The 14,388-nt window shown below is 49.9% G+C and overlaps 1 protein-coding gene across 2 annotated transcripts in view; it reads left to right on the top strand.

Moving 5' to 3' along the window:
• Positions 1-14,388, top strand: part of ITGB5 (integrin subunit beta 5) — a 113,547-nt gene that overhangs the window by 42,141 nt on the left and 57,018 nt on the right. For both annotated transcript variants that reach the window (XM_059162928.1, XM_059162927.1), the window contains exon 5: positions 2,031-2,199. In XM_059162928.1, coding sequence (XP_059018911.1) covers positions 2,031-2,199 — 169 coding nt within the window. The remainder of the gene's footprint in view (positions 1-2,030; positions 2,200-14,388) is intronic.

Here is a 14,388-nt window from a genome sequence, read left to right as displayed (position 1 = left end):
GTTCTAGAAAGCGCAAGGCTCAGGTGAAGGGAAGAAGAGGGAGGGAGTGAAACAAAGGGGAGGCAGATGTGGGGAAGCGGGCAACTCCCACCTCCATCCGGAGAGCGCCCAGGCCATTTTGGCAGTGGGGTCCACTCTGTCCAGGGCCGATTTGTTGTGGCCTGGTGGACAGAGCAGGCACTGCAGGTCCCACGGGAGAATGGAATGGTCTCTTAGAAAGCTACAGGTTGCCTCTCACTTGGAGAAAGGGAGCCTGTCCAGATCTGCCCTGGCTGTTGCTGCTTGGCGGCCGTCAGGCAGGATCCCCTAATAGTTGCTAGGCCTGTTTCCCTTCCCATGCACACAGCTTAAATTGGATTATAAAGCCTTCCCACCATGCCTCTCCATTAGTAGTTTTTTTTTTTTTTGTCTTTTATTCTGAGAGAGGCCACACACCTGCCTGGTCTCTTTCAGTCTGCCTTCCCAGCCTCCCCTTGGCCTAGCCTCACCCTCATTTCCTGCCCTGCACTTTCCCGGCCTCCCAGTGCTTGGGCTCCCCATGTTTTCTCCTGCCACAGGGCTCTGGCATGTGTGCTGCTCTGTGCCCAGGACCCTCTCGCCTCCCGCCTCTCCCCTAGAGAATCCATTTGTGAAACAGCGTAAGGCCTCCCTTCTTATGTCAGGGAGATAGGGGATCTCACTTCCTCCAGGTATGGGGCCACTTGGTGCTACAGGATTTTCTGTCCCCTTAGTGCCCACAGTTCTTGGTCACGCCAATTCACAGAATGACGTGGCAGACCAAAGAGTGGTGGGCAGCCAAGCCAAGTTTACTGAGCAAAAGTACAAAGCTCCCAGAGAGGGAGGGGGACCCTCGGAGTTGCTGAGTTTGAGGGTTTTTAGGAGGTCTTTTGCAGAACTTTCTTAAGCATTCAGAGTGTGCTGAGTCATGCCAATCAGGGCTTTGGGCACATTTCTGTCTACCTGTTAATGTCCACATGCTGATGGTCCTTTTTATGCTGACATCTGGGGGCTTATGTCTTAACTGCCCCTTGCCCGTGATATTGACGCATGCTGTTGTGGTTAGCTATCTTATTTTAGAACGGTTTGCAGAAGTCATTTCTGCAAAGGCTGCAGAGTAGAATGTCCATGCAGTCCTGTCTAAGCTGCCAAACAGGACATCAGTGCTGTTTCACTGTAGCTGTCCTGACTCCATCTTTGCTTGGGGACCCCAGCCCTGACCCCCTCACCGTCCAGCTAACTCCTAACATGGGGATCTCTACTGCAGACTGCAGATGAGACTGTCCAGTCTTGTGGGAGAAAGAGGCAGTGCCCACCTGCCATCGAGATGCCGTGCTTGCCTCTTCCCCAGCTGCCAGAGCTAACCTTCCATTTGCAGATGGTTTGTTTCTGAAGGATTTCTGCTGCATTTAGAAGAGCTGATCGTTTATCACTACACTATTTACCAACACGTGCAGTAGCGGAAAGAATGCATTCACTCCTGTTCCATTGACGTGCTCATGCACCGGGATGTCGTGGTGTCTCTGCGTGGGTCGGCACAAAGGGGTTCTGCGATGTTTTGGCACACGGCGGCAGCAGAGGGGATGTGGGAAGCTGGCTTCAAAGCAGACCCCCACTCAGGCTGCTCTCACTTGGCTTTGCCCACCATCCCTGGCCCAGAAGAGCCTTCCTTGCTGTGCTGCCTGGGCCATGGTGCCTGTGCCATGGGTCCCCTGCATCTTTCAAGGCCCGCGGCAGGGCTCCCCCATGTGGAGTAACCATGATTATTGCTACTTCTTTCGAACCGTTTTTCCATTCCGTTCCCTGAGCAACCTGGATATGCCGACTTGCCTGTAGCTTAGGCCTTGATGTTTGTAGAGCAAGAACCATGTTGTTTCTCTTTGTCCACTCCATGCTGCCTGTCCCGGGGGCGCACCGTAGGAGCGGGGAATACTGACTAGGGCTGCTCGAGGCGCTCCGTGAACACAGAGTGCTTGGTCGTTCAGGATTTACTTACAGTGCTAGAAAGTGACTCTCCTTTTCTTTCTCTCCAGTTACAAGTTATTCCCAAACTGCGTCCCATCCTTTGGGTTCCGCCATCTGCTGCCTCTTACAGACAGAGTGGACAGCTTCAACGAGGAGGTCCGCAAACAGCGGGTGTCCCGGAACCGCGACGCGCCCGAGGGGGGCTTTGATGCCGTTCTCCAGGCAGCTGTCTGCAAGGTAACTTTTCTTGCTGGTGCCATCACTACGTGTGGGCGGGTGTTGGCACTGCCAGCAGGAGGTTGGCAGATTTGGAGCCACCCCAGCCTGCGGTTCCTGTCCATTCTTCCATCAGAGGGTGAGCTCAGGGGCCCGTGGGAAGATGCGGAGCAGTTCCGTTGGCTGGGGCTCAGGGATGGGCCAGGGTTGGTGCATGTCTCGGTGTCAGGGTGTGGCTCTGCGCAATGGGGTGCTGTCTTTGCCAGAAGACAGCTGCTCTGTGTTTATATTTTAGCTCTTCTGCTTCTTTTCAGGGGAAAAAGGTAAAGTTCAAGCCCTGTGCATAGAAGCTTGTTGAGCTTTCTGGCCCAGTTTTTAAAGATCGCTGTGTGAGGGAATCCGCTGAAGAGGAGAATTGCATGTCGTCTTAGGTTTCCTTTCTGTTTGTTTGTTTTTCCCCACCAGCTTTTTCTGTGATATATGAATCCAGAGGGAGGACATGGACTTAGGTCAGAAATGAACTCATGCTTTGAGAGGTTCCAATCTCAGTGAAATATATAAATGGAATGTTGGTAATAACTTTTTTTTTTTTTAATTGGAGTAGAGTTGGCACATGGTGTTACTTTAGTTTCAGGTGTACAACATAGTGGCTCGTAAGTGTGTGCATTGTGTCGTTGTGCTCATCACTGGGCAGGTACCGTCCTCCACCGTACAACACTGTAATAGCACTACTGACTTCATTCCCTACGCCGGAACTTTTATCCGGAGGTTCTTCTTTCCAGAACTGGAAGCCTGTATCTCCCTCTCCTCTGCACCTTTTTGGCCATCCCCTTCCCCCAAACTGCCCACTCCTCTGGCAATCATTAGTTTGTTCTCTGTATTTATGGGTCTATTTTCTGCTTTTTGTTTGTGTGTTCATTTCGTTTTTTAGATTCTATATAAGTAAAATCATATGGTAATTTGTCTTTCTCTGACATATTTTACTTGGTGTAATACCCTCTAGGTCCATCCCTGTTGTCACAAATGGCAAGATCTCATTCTTTTTTTATAGCTGAGTAACACTCCAGTGTGTGTGTGTGTGTGTGTGTGTGTGTATGTATCTAAATATTTGTCTGCTGATGGACACTTCAGTTTTTCCCATGTCTTGGCTATTGTAAATAATGCTGCAGTAAAACATGGGGGGACACAGATATTTTCATCTGTTTTCATTTTCTTTGTGTAAATACCCAGTAGTGGAATTACTGGATCATATGGTATTAATGTTTTTAATTTTTTGAGGAACCTCCCTCTGATTTTCCAGGGACTACACCAATTTCTATTCCCACCAACAATGCATGAGTTCCTTTTTCTCCCTCCCCTCCCCAAGTCCTGTTAGGTAATAACCTTTTCTTAAGCTAATTTTCTACAGTCAAAACAACTCTGTAACAACAACAAAAGATTTAAAAAAATCATTTGTGAATTTGCTATCCCCGCACATACTTTTATAATTTTTCCGTAGTAGTCATCATAGAGCACGTGTAAATGATGATGCTCTTGAGCATTTTGGTGGCTCAGCAGCCTTAGGGCAATCCTTGGGACCCCTGTGTTTGGGGAGGGTTGGGAAAGAGGACTGGATGGAACTCAGTTTGGAGAGGCTGCTATTCGTGTGTGTTCAGGTTGTGACAGCCTGACTTTTTCTCTACTCCATCCTAAGAGAGCCACGGTTGTCCTTTCTGAAATAAAAAACGGAAATGGTAGACAGGGAGGGGTCAAGGGAAGGAAACGGGAAGAAACCCTGGTCTCCTGCAGTCCTCTTCCCGGTCCCACTGCAGCGCTGTTGTATTCACTGCGTCCTTGGGCCGCTTCTAGAGAAGGTCTCACTGTGGATCCCTGTGCAGGACGGCTGCAGTGTGACCCTTCCTGGCTGCTGGCCAGAGCCCACAGTCTGATTCAGAGGCTCCCGTTGCTTCACGGGAGTCCAGGAAGGCCAGACGGAGCGTAGCTAGAACGTGGTCAGCTCTCAGTCGTTACCATGTGTCACAAAATGGGCCACTTATGGATTTGCTTCAGAAAGAAAAATTACATCTTTGACTGGCACTCTGACTGATGGTATGAGGTATTGTCTTCCCAGATATTCTGCCAAATCGACTTCTTGGCAGGGACAAACAGGGCAGGGAAACAAGATCCCTCTCATCTCCCCATCCTGAGGATTTTGTGGATTTTCTTTTTTTGGAGGGAAGAAATCATCTTTAAGGCTCCAGGGAAAGAACGCAATGATAGGACTAAGCGATGTCAGTTTTCTTAGTTCTGTTAGCGTCATTGGCTTGGCATGATTGAGTGTTGGTGGGGGGGGTCTCTGAGGGGTCTCTGAGAAGCCGCTGGATCCTTTCCTTTGCCTACAGAGCCTTCCTGTACCACCCCAGGCCTCTGCAAATCTCCTTGCCTTTGGAAACTTAGTATTTCAAGAGTTGAGCCTTTCAGAGATGCTGGCAGATGTCTTGAACTCCTTAGGTGGATCTGGTTTGTGAAGTTTTGCCTGAGAGGCACTTCATGACCATGTTTCAGTTTTATGTCTGTTATCATTTCCTCCCACCATGGCCTTGGCAATAGCAGGTACCTGAAAAGTTAGTAAGTGCTCACAGTGATCTAATCTGGGAGCCAGCAGCTTCTTCCTTACTATTCCTTTGCCTGTATGCTGTCGGATTATGTTTGGGGACATATCCAGAAATTAATTAATTAATTAATTAATTTCTTTCTTCCTTCCTTCCTTCCTTCCTTTCTTTCTTTTTAAAAAGATTTTACTTATTTATTTGACAGACAGAGATCACAAGTAGGCAGAGAAGCAGGCAGAGAGAGAGTAGGAAGCAGGCTCCCCGCTGAGCAGAGGGCCCAATGCAGGACTCAATCCCAGGACCCTGGAACCACGACCCGAGCCAAAGGCAGAGGCCCCAACCCACTGAGCAACCCAGGTGCCCCCAGAAATTTCTTTCTTAACTTGGAATCACCTATATTAGAAATGTCATCCTCTGGTTCACCACACCCTTACTTACAAAAGTCAAATACTGGAAATAGATTTTGGCTTACCTTTTGACGAAAGACTATGTGACAATCATACTCTTAAAGGACAGTTAAAGACTTGAATAATTCTCAAGATAAAGTAAGAGAGGAATGGAGAGCAAGTCACAAAACAGTATAGGCAGACGACATTATTTTGGAAACAAGAAAGAATGTGGAAAAGATTGGAAGCAAATAGAAATGTTGACAGTAATTCTCTCTGGTTATAGGACTGTGTGTGGTTTTTGTTTTCTTCACTGGTTTTTAATTTTTATATTTACCTACATTTTCACATTGCTTTTGTATGATTTTTTTTTTTTTTTTACTTAGAATGAAACATCTCAAACATACGAAAGTAGAGAGAACAGTGAAATTAAACCCATGCGACTGTTGTCTGTCTTTGACAGTGACCAACTGCTAGCCAGTCTTGTTTCATTTATGTTCCTCACCATTCTCTCTTCCGTTATTTGAAGCGAATCTCAGCTATCAGTTGTTTCCATGATACTTAGATTTTGAAAGATAATTAGATTTTGAGAGTTTTTTTGTTTTGGGTTTTTTTTCTTTAAGAGCTAAGCATTTCGGACTTTGTTTACCGAGTTTTCTTCTGCCTGCTGATTGGTGCAGGTTCAGATTAAAGGCCCTTCCACTCAGTCCTGCAGACTGAGCATGACGGAAGCTGTGCCTGGAGAGCAGGGTCATGAGGGCCAGAGCTGGCTGGACAGCCATCTGTGCCCCCATCCCACCCCCCAGCAGAGTGTGACCCTGAGCCCTTGGAGATGAGCTGATAGCAGGCTTAAGCACCTCACAAGAGCCTCTTTGTTCTGGTTTCATTCTCGCCCAGGTTTTTCTGGGATAGAATGTTATCAGCTTGTGGGATTTAGGGCTATGGAATGTTCACATGCCTGACCTTAAATCCCACCTCTGTGGCTTGCTTTATATTTCTTGGAAAGCTGTTCTTTCAGCAAAAAGAAGGGAACTATTTCTAGTTAGGATTCCATTTAGGATAAGGACCCGGATTCTACCCGTACAAGTCTTTGCCGTGCAGCGGGTCACATTGCTGTGATAGGCCATTTAAAAAGCGTCCACAGTTAAGGGAGGCTTCTGTCCTCAATGCAGGCATTTTTTCCAGTCTTCTATCTGGCTAGGTTGGATAAAGGAATACTACTGCTCCTAATTTCTTATGTTTACCTAGAAACTATACTCGAACCTTTCTTGGTCAGAATAATAATTTCCTCATTACCGCTTTTACTGCTCTCCCAGGACTTTCTACAACTCTTTTTTTTTTTTTTTTTTTTTTTTTTTTTAAGATTTTAGTTATTTATTTGGCAGAGATCACAGGTAGGCGGAGAGGCATGCAGAGAGAGCGGAGGAAGCAGGCTCCCCACAGAGCAGAGATCCCGATGTGGGGCTCGATGTGGGTCTCAATCCCAGGACTCTGGGATCACTACCTGAGCCAAAGGCAGAGGCTTTAACCCACTGAGCCATCCAGGCACCCCTCCCAGGACTTTCTAGAAGTTAACTCTAGGTTGTTTCTTCTGGAATTGTGTAGATAGAAGTGTGATGATAAGTGGTTCAGACTGGAATGAGGGTTGCTTTCCTGTTCTCCCTGAGCTGGGCCTGCCCTTGGCCTGGGGGGGATGGGGGAGGGGTGGCCCAGGAGCTCTGTGTTCCAAGTTGTCACTCACCCCTTTGTGGTTGTTTTTGGTTAAAGAGGTGACCTGTAAATTTGAGCTTGGCCGGGAACATCCTGGCTACACGTGGTCCTAGGGTCTGCTTTCTCCAGTTAGACAGGAAGTAAGATGCGTGGGACCCAGCACATTCCTCTTCTGTCTTCAGCTTCTAGGCCCCCAGCCTTTATCCTGAACAGCCTTCGGCAGACTTTGTTTGAATATTGATTCTCTGAGCTTGCACTGTGTGTTAAATTTTTAAAGCATTATATGTCCTCCTCCCAGAAATAGGTGGATGAATCAGTCTCAAAGCAAACAAAGTATGCTGAGTAAAAAGTCTGTGGCCTGGGTTGGGTCACTTGATGCCTTTGCTGGTGAGAACATTATAATCTAGAATGGAGACACAGCCCCGGAATTGCTGGGCACTCTGGCAAGACTTTCTGCAGGAATCCAAATTCTGCGGACCCCTAGAAGCAGAATCATTGCTGCCCTTGCTCTGCCCTCATCTACACTCCAGGTGTTCTGCACATGTTCTCTCTGAGGCTCAAGCAGTCCGTCAGGGTTGGTGGTGCTGGTGGCCGTCCCCAGCTGACCGGAAAGGAAACTGAGTAGCACAAGAATTCGTGAAACTTACTGTTAGTAAGAGGCAGAGCCAGACGTTGAACCCGATCTGGTTGATTTTAAAGCCCGTGCCCTGACTGTTAGCTGGTGCCTGGTGCTTTGGGAAATAGTGACAGTGCCATGCAGAGCAGGGAGGATCCAACTTTGAGTAACGTCATGGGATCAAGCTCAGCCTCTTGTGCTGCTTACTGGCTCCATGAAGGCCAGCTGACAGCTCTGGGCATCAGAGCACTCATCGGGAAAGTGCAGGGAGGTGGGATTGGAGGCAGGATCTCTAGGATGTCCTCCGTTGTGCTGGTCGGGGCTCCTTTCCCGGTAGGACTGGCTGTGGTCCCTCCGCCTTTGCTCAGAGCCCTTGGTTTTGCTGTTCACTCTTGAGCCTCCTGCCAGGGTCAGGCTGCAACTGATCCCTGTAGAGGGTAGGAAATTCCCCATGCCTGGAGTCAGACACAGCTCTGAGAGGTTTCCACTCTGCTCTTTCCTCTATCCCAGCCTCCTACAGAGTGGATTTTGGGGGTTCTGTTTTTGTTTCTTTTGCCCCTCATTTGCCCAATTTCTTTTAAACCTTAGATTTGTGTGGTTTTTCCAAGCATGGTTTGAGAAACGTATGTACTTCTCGGAGAAGGTAGCTATCCCCGACACTCAGTGTCACCTGAAGGAACTCCCTGTCCTGTTCCTTGTCCTCACAGCCTGGTTCTCCATCAGCACATGTGAGCTGCTTCGGCTGGCAGACTGTACCCCAGGTTGGGGGGGCTTGTTCCCTCCCCAGCGTGTGGTGTTTGTGTTCTTCCTCTGGCTCAGTGTCTTGGTGAAACACCTGGAAGTCTGGCGCCTCACTGTGGCCCAGGGAAGCCTCAGGGACCATGCGTGCAGGTGTGCAGGTGATCTGCCTGAGCCCAGGTGGCTTTTTTGCCTGAGGTGGTGAAGATTCTCCTTGGCTTTCTAGTTTGCAGGTCCTTGCGGTCTCCTGTGCATTTTTGAATCATGTCACTGTTTTGATCCCTGAGGCGCTATTTCCTCGTTCTGCCTGGTGCCTGTGAACTGCACTTTGGGTATCAGCCACCCTGCCAACAGCTGCTTGTTGACACGGGGTGGGAACACACTGTTACAACTCCATCCAGGTGGGGATGGGAGCTTTTGTCTCTTTGGGTCCTCCAGCAGAAGCCTGTAGTACCTGTTTTGAGGGTGTTCACATCCTTGGACTCACTTGGCTAATGACAGCAGGGGAGAATCATCCTGGGGAGAGGACAGGAGGCCCACTCCATGACTGAGGTTAGGATGTCACTTTTTCATTTCAAGTTACGGGCTCCTCACTGCTTTAAATGTCTGTTGAGAAAGAGGAAAAGAGACAAGGACGGATTCTTGGGTTCTTCTGGCTCTGGTCTCTCCCTAAGCCTCCACCCCTGCCGTCTGCATTCCAGGCAGAATGACCTTGACAGTCACCTGGACTCTTGTACTCTGATTCAGGTAGGGCCCGGTGCTCCTGTTGTTTTCTGTTTGCTGTACCCCTCCCCTGTATTCCTGCTTGTCTGTCTGTCTTTAACTTTTTCATTAATAAACTTTATTTTATGTAAGAGCAGATTTAGGTTCATAGCAAAATAGGGCAGAAAATGCAGAGTTTCCATAGGCCTCCTACCTGTATCCCCATTCTAGCCCCACGGCCCCTCCCCCACCACCAGCGTCCCCACCAGAGAGGTATATTTGTTCCAGTCCTTGAGCCAGCGTTGACACATCGGTATCTACTGAAGTCCACAGTTGACTTTTGGGTTCACTCTTGGTATTGCACATCCCATGGGTTTAGACCATGTAACCTCCATGATTGTATCACATAGAACCCCTCACTGCCCTGAAAGTCTTTGCTTTACCTCTTAATCCCTCTCTTTTTACCCGCAAACCTGCTTTTCTTTGAGTGTCTAATAATCTGCCTACTGCAGATATTTCAGACCTCCACTTACGTGTTTGCGTGTCAGGGAAGCCCGATGGAGCTTCCTGATGCAGTCAGAGCACCAGGCCTTTGGTCACGTTTACTTTAGTTACTGTTTTCTTTGTATTTGGGCTACTCATTGAGTAATGTCTCCCTCCCCTTAGAGACAGTAAGCCCCCTGAAGGCAGGGACCCCATCTCTTTTCTCACTACTGCATTTCCCTAGCACCCAGCACATTGCTTGGCATATAACAGGCCCTCGTTAAACATTTGGGGAGCAGGGCTCCTGGGTGGCTCAGTGGGTTAAGCCTCTGCCTTCATCTTAGGTCATGATCTCAGGGTCCTGGGATCAAGCCCCGCATCGGGCTCTCTGCTCAGCAGGGAGCCTGCTTCCTCCTCTCTCTCTCTCTCTACCTGCCTCTCTGCCTACTTGTCATCTCTCTCTGTCAAATAAATAAATAAAAACTTAAAAAAAAACACACACACACTTGGGGAGCAAACAGAGGCTTTGTCCTCACAGATACCATTATGCTTCTAAGTTCAGGCACCTGCAGGTTCGCCTGGCTCCAAGCCCCTCCAGCTTCCTGTGGGACCGGGCTGCCTCCGCGTCCTTCACAGTGCTTCATACGTATCCGTTCAAGAGAACTGAGGTAGTACTACTTTCCCACTCAGCAAGTGTCTCTTGAGCATCTAGTGAGTGTTCTGTGGCAGGGGCAGTGGGAAGAACAAAAGAAAGATGGGGGAAAGTCCCTGTCCTCGGGGGTTTGCTCCAGCAGAAGGTAGTAACAACGACTTTGTAAGCATTAGCAGGAACCATATGAAGTTACTGATATTTGATGATCAGTGGTATTTGATACTTGACTACTAATAGTTTCTGCTAAAAAAAGAGCAACTTCGTGTGGTTCAGCTTCATACATTCCAGACATTTCTCTTCTAATATTTGGATTGGACTCTCCTGGAAAGTCCACATCAAGACCAGATCTGTTGCATGTTGTTGGGCTTGGGCTCGAAGGGAATGTCTCAGTCCTGACTCACAGGCCAAGATTTCTTTTCCCCAAGGAAAGAAATACTACACTTTTGCCCTCCTTAGGTTTAGTCACAGAACAGATTTTAAAAAGAAAAATGTTCATTGCAAAGTATGGATGGAAGCAGGAAAAACAACTAATGGGAACATGATTATTGTCATAAAGTGACAGAAATAGACTCGAATTTCGGCATGATTGGGGAAGCCAGTCACAGAACTAACCTCCGTTTCCTTGATGTGTCGCGTTCGAATTCAGACTCGGTGGTCCCCAAGCTCAGATCCACCGTGTGGTCAGCCTGCCGGCTGGTCAGGTCGGCCCCTTTCCATCCTCATTTCCTCCCTCAAATGTGTTTTCTCTCCCAGTGCTTGCCCGAAAGGGCAGTGTGCAGTGTTTTATTCCTACTGCTGAAGATTTGCGAAGTACTTCCTGTGTGCAGGACACCGTGCTCGGTGCTGTGAGGATGCCTGGATGACTGAGCCCCAGCTCCTGTCCCTATGAAGGCAGGTGCTCGCCTGACAACCGCGGGACCAGCAGAGCACAGAGCTGGCCCCTGAGGACCTACTGACCGAATCACAGCATCCTTCTGCTTCGGGATGTCCCCTGGCTCTCTCTGCCTCTTGGTCTCCCCTGCTGATGATGTTATTGATAACCATTGGTTCCGTGCTCTGTGAGAGCCAGGCTTCGTGCCAAGTACCTCAAAGGGCTTATTTTACTACGTCCTTTGAATGTGGTTTTACTGTCCCCTTCTGACGAAGAAACAAGCCTAGGAAGGTTGAGCATTTCTCAAGGTTTTTCCAGCTAGAAATGACAGAGCCGGAGCTGGGACTGCACCCACTCCCCTGGCTCTGCGACTGGAGTACTTCACCTTGGCGTAAGAGTGCCTGCTGATGCTGTGTCCCAGAGGAGCACGGGAGTGGGAGGCGTGTGCTTCCAAGGACAGCAAGTCCTCATCTAAGGAACCATTGCAGTTTCCCACACGAGGAGGCCTGACATGGTCCCGGGGGAACACAGCTGCATGTGCTGCTGTTTCTCTGGCACTAAGAGTTTCTTGTTTATCAGGGAATGGTTACCACGTGACTCTGTCCGCCCTCAGGACTTCCCAGGGAGAGCTCTAGTGTCATCCCATCGTTGGAACGCTGGTGGAGCCCAGCCCTTTGAGCGAGCATGCTAATCTTTGCCCGTGGCTTCCCTCTCTGTAAAATGGGAACTCTGCTCCTCCTTATTCATAATTCGGTGGTTCTGCCCACAGCGCTATGGTGAGACACTTTTTCAGATGGTGGGTCTTTTCCAGCAACAAGGGAGTGGGTGGCTGGAGACGGAGGCCCATGGGCTGTATCAATAACTACATGTTCGGTGAGCATTCCTTTTCATTAAATTGGCCTTGAGCTTCCCAAACCAGTCATTTAAAGCCAGTGCTTGCATCCTCTCTGGAAATGCCCCTGGGATGGCACATGGATTCCAGGACGCCCTTGTGTGTGAGCACCGTGTACTGGAGAGAGCTGTGTGTCGCCTCCGAACAAGTAGGCCAGCTCACATTTGGGCGGCTTCCGTCCCTGTTCCTTAAGGCAGCCGAATGGGACATCAGCTTTTCTCCGGTTCCCGGGAACCAGCATTTCATGCCCTCCCTGGCACTGTCCTGTTGGGGCAGTCTTTTTTTTTTTTTTTAAGATTTTATTTATTTATTTGAGAGAGAGAGCATGAGCGGGGGAGAGGGAGAAGCAGGCTCCCCACCAAGCGGGGAGGCTGACACAGCACTCAATCCCAGGACCCTGGGATCATGACCCAAGCAGAAAGCAGACACTTAACCAACTGAGCCACTGAGGCACCCCCTGTTGGGGCATTCTTGAGGCTACTCTTCTCGCTGGTCATGCCTGGCTATGGTCGCTGTGTGTAAGCAAGTCACTATGGAATGGATATGGGGACTGACGGGCTTCATGTGAGCCCATCAGAGGCTTCAGCGCCACATGCAAGAGCCTAGTCCCAGCCCTGCTTTCCTCTGTGAGGTCAAACCCTGACCCGGGAGCTGCATATGCCTGGGATGGGGGGGAGAGTGGGGGCTGTGTCTAAGAGGCACGTTGACAGTGAGAGAACAGAGGATGGTGAGTGAGTGGATGGTGCTGGGCTTGGAAACTTACGTCTTAGGAGGAGTCAGTTAGACGTCGACCAGGAGGAGAGACACCAAGGAAAAAGTACATCTGACCTCAGACATCATCACAAAGGAGGGACTAGACTTCTCTGGATGTTCTGGGGTTGGGGGTGTGCTAGGATAGCTGGAGGGAAGCAGATTCGAGTTCGAGGTAAGGAAGAATTTTCTAACAATGATCTCTGCTTGGCCGTGGAGTGGACTGCTGGATGGGGTGGTGAATATGTGTGGGGGCCGCCGGCACACGTGGTGGGGACGCCAGAGGAGCGCTCCCTGCACTGGGCGGGAGCGAGGACAAGACCCGCTGTGGGATGCCTTCCAAACTTCAGGTGCTGCGTCTTTCCTCTGAGTCACTTTCTGGGTTTAGTAACCACTAGTGTGTTTGTTTTTGGACTTGCCCGTTCTAGCCTGTCTTCTGTCGCTCCCAGCAGGACACCGTCTCCGCTGCCTTTCTGTTTGGCCATCATGACCGTGAACTCTACCGTGCACACTCATTCGTGTGCCAAACACAGCTTCTTTTGAGCTGGTGCCTAGAAAAGCTTTCCCTGCTCCCAACGGCTTTTCCATCGGGCCACCTTACCATGGGGTAGAAGTAGGGAGGGGGACCCAGGGACAAGCTGGAGGTCGGCAGGGGAGATGGAAGCCTATTCTTTTTCTTTTTCTAAAGATTTATTTATTTATTTGGTAGAGAGAGTGAGAGAGGTGGGAGGGGCGGGAGAGGGAAAGAGAATCTGAACGGAGTCCTTGAGGAGCAGAACGTGGAGCCCAACTCGGGGCTCGAGATCCCAACCCTGAGATCCCGACCTGAGCCGAAACCAAGAGCCAGAGGCCTCACTGTGCCACCCAAGTGCCCCTGGCAGCCTATACTTGATTTCTTTTCTTTTCTTTTCTTTTCTTTTTAAGATTTTATTTATTTATTTGACAGAGATCACAAGTAGGCAGAGAGGCAGGTAGAGAGAGAGGAGGAAGCAGGCTCCCTGCTGAGCAGAGAGCCCGATGCGGGACTCGATCCCAGGACCCTGGGATCATGACCTGAGCCGAAGGCAGAGGCTTAACCCACTGAGCCACCCAGGTGCCCTCTACTTGATCTCTTGAGTGACGCTCCTCCTCTGCCACACTTTGTAGTCCCCGATGATGACAGAGAAACCGCGTCCTCTGCTGCCCGGTCCCCATGCTGTCTTGGGCCAGATGTTAGACGTAAACAAAGTGGCAAGTTTGTCTTCACTCGAGGAGCCAGTTTGTTCATTTTCTCAAAGTCAGGAAGGCCTGGTCTGCCATCTCTGTTCCCACTTCCCCGTTTCGTGAACTCCGGCCTCCTCTTCACCGTCTCACAGAGCCCCAGGTCCGCCAGACTGGCTCTCAGGCCTGGCCGCACGGGTCCTCCCAGTAGCCATTGCCGTGGCCTGCCCAACTTCTCTCTGCTCCTGCTCCCGCTCCCACAGCTCGACACGGACAATGAACCAGTCCTGTAGCCCTTCATGCTTCCCGGATTTAGGTGTTTGCGCTGAGATGTTAGTGAGATTGGAAGGTATAGTAGAGAGCTGTTGGGATTGTGAGTGATGTGATGGAAGAGGGCTGACCCCACCAGAGCGGGCTGCGGTGCCTAGCTCTGACTGCGTGTGTGCTCACCCGCCCGTCCTTCTCCGTGCACCAAGCACATGCTCCCTCCGGTGCTTTTGCTCTTCTGGGGGAGGGCCCTGCACCCCTTTCTCTCTTCCCGCACCTCCAGGTCTTTGCTGCTGAGGACAAATTCCCTGCTGACTTCTCCACCCTGGAAAAGTCCTCTCTGGCCCGTTTG

This window comes from Mustela lutreola, chromosome 2 (genome assembly GCF_030435805.1).
Source record: "Mustela lutreola isolate mMusLut2 chromosome 2, mMusLut2.pri, whole genome shotgun sequence".
NCBI lineage: Eukaryota > Metazoa > Chordata > Mammalia > Carnivora > Mustelidae > Mustela > Mustela lutreola.
This window is presented reverse-complemented; position numbering and strand designations above follow the sequence as displayed.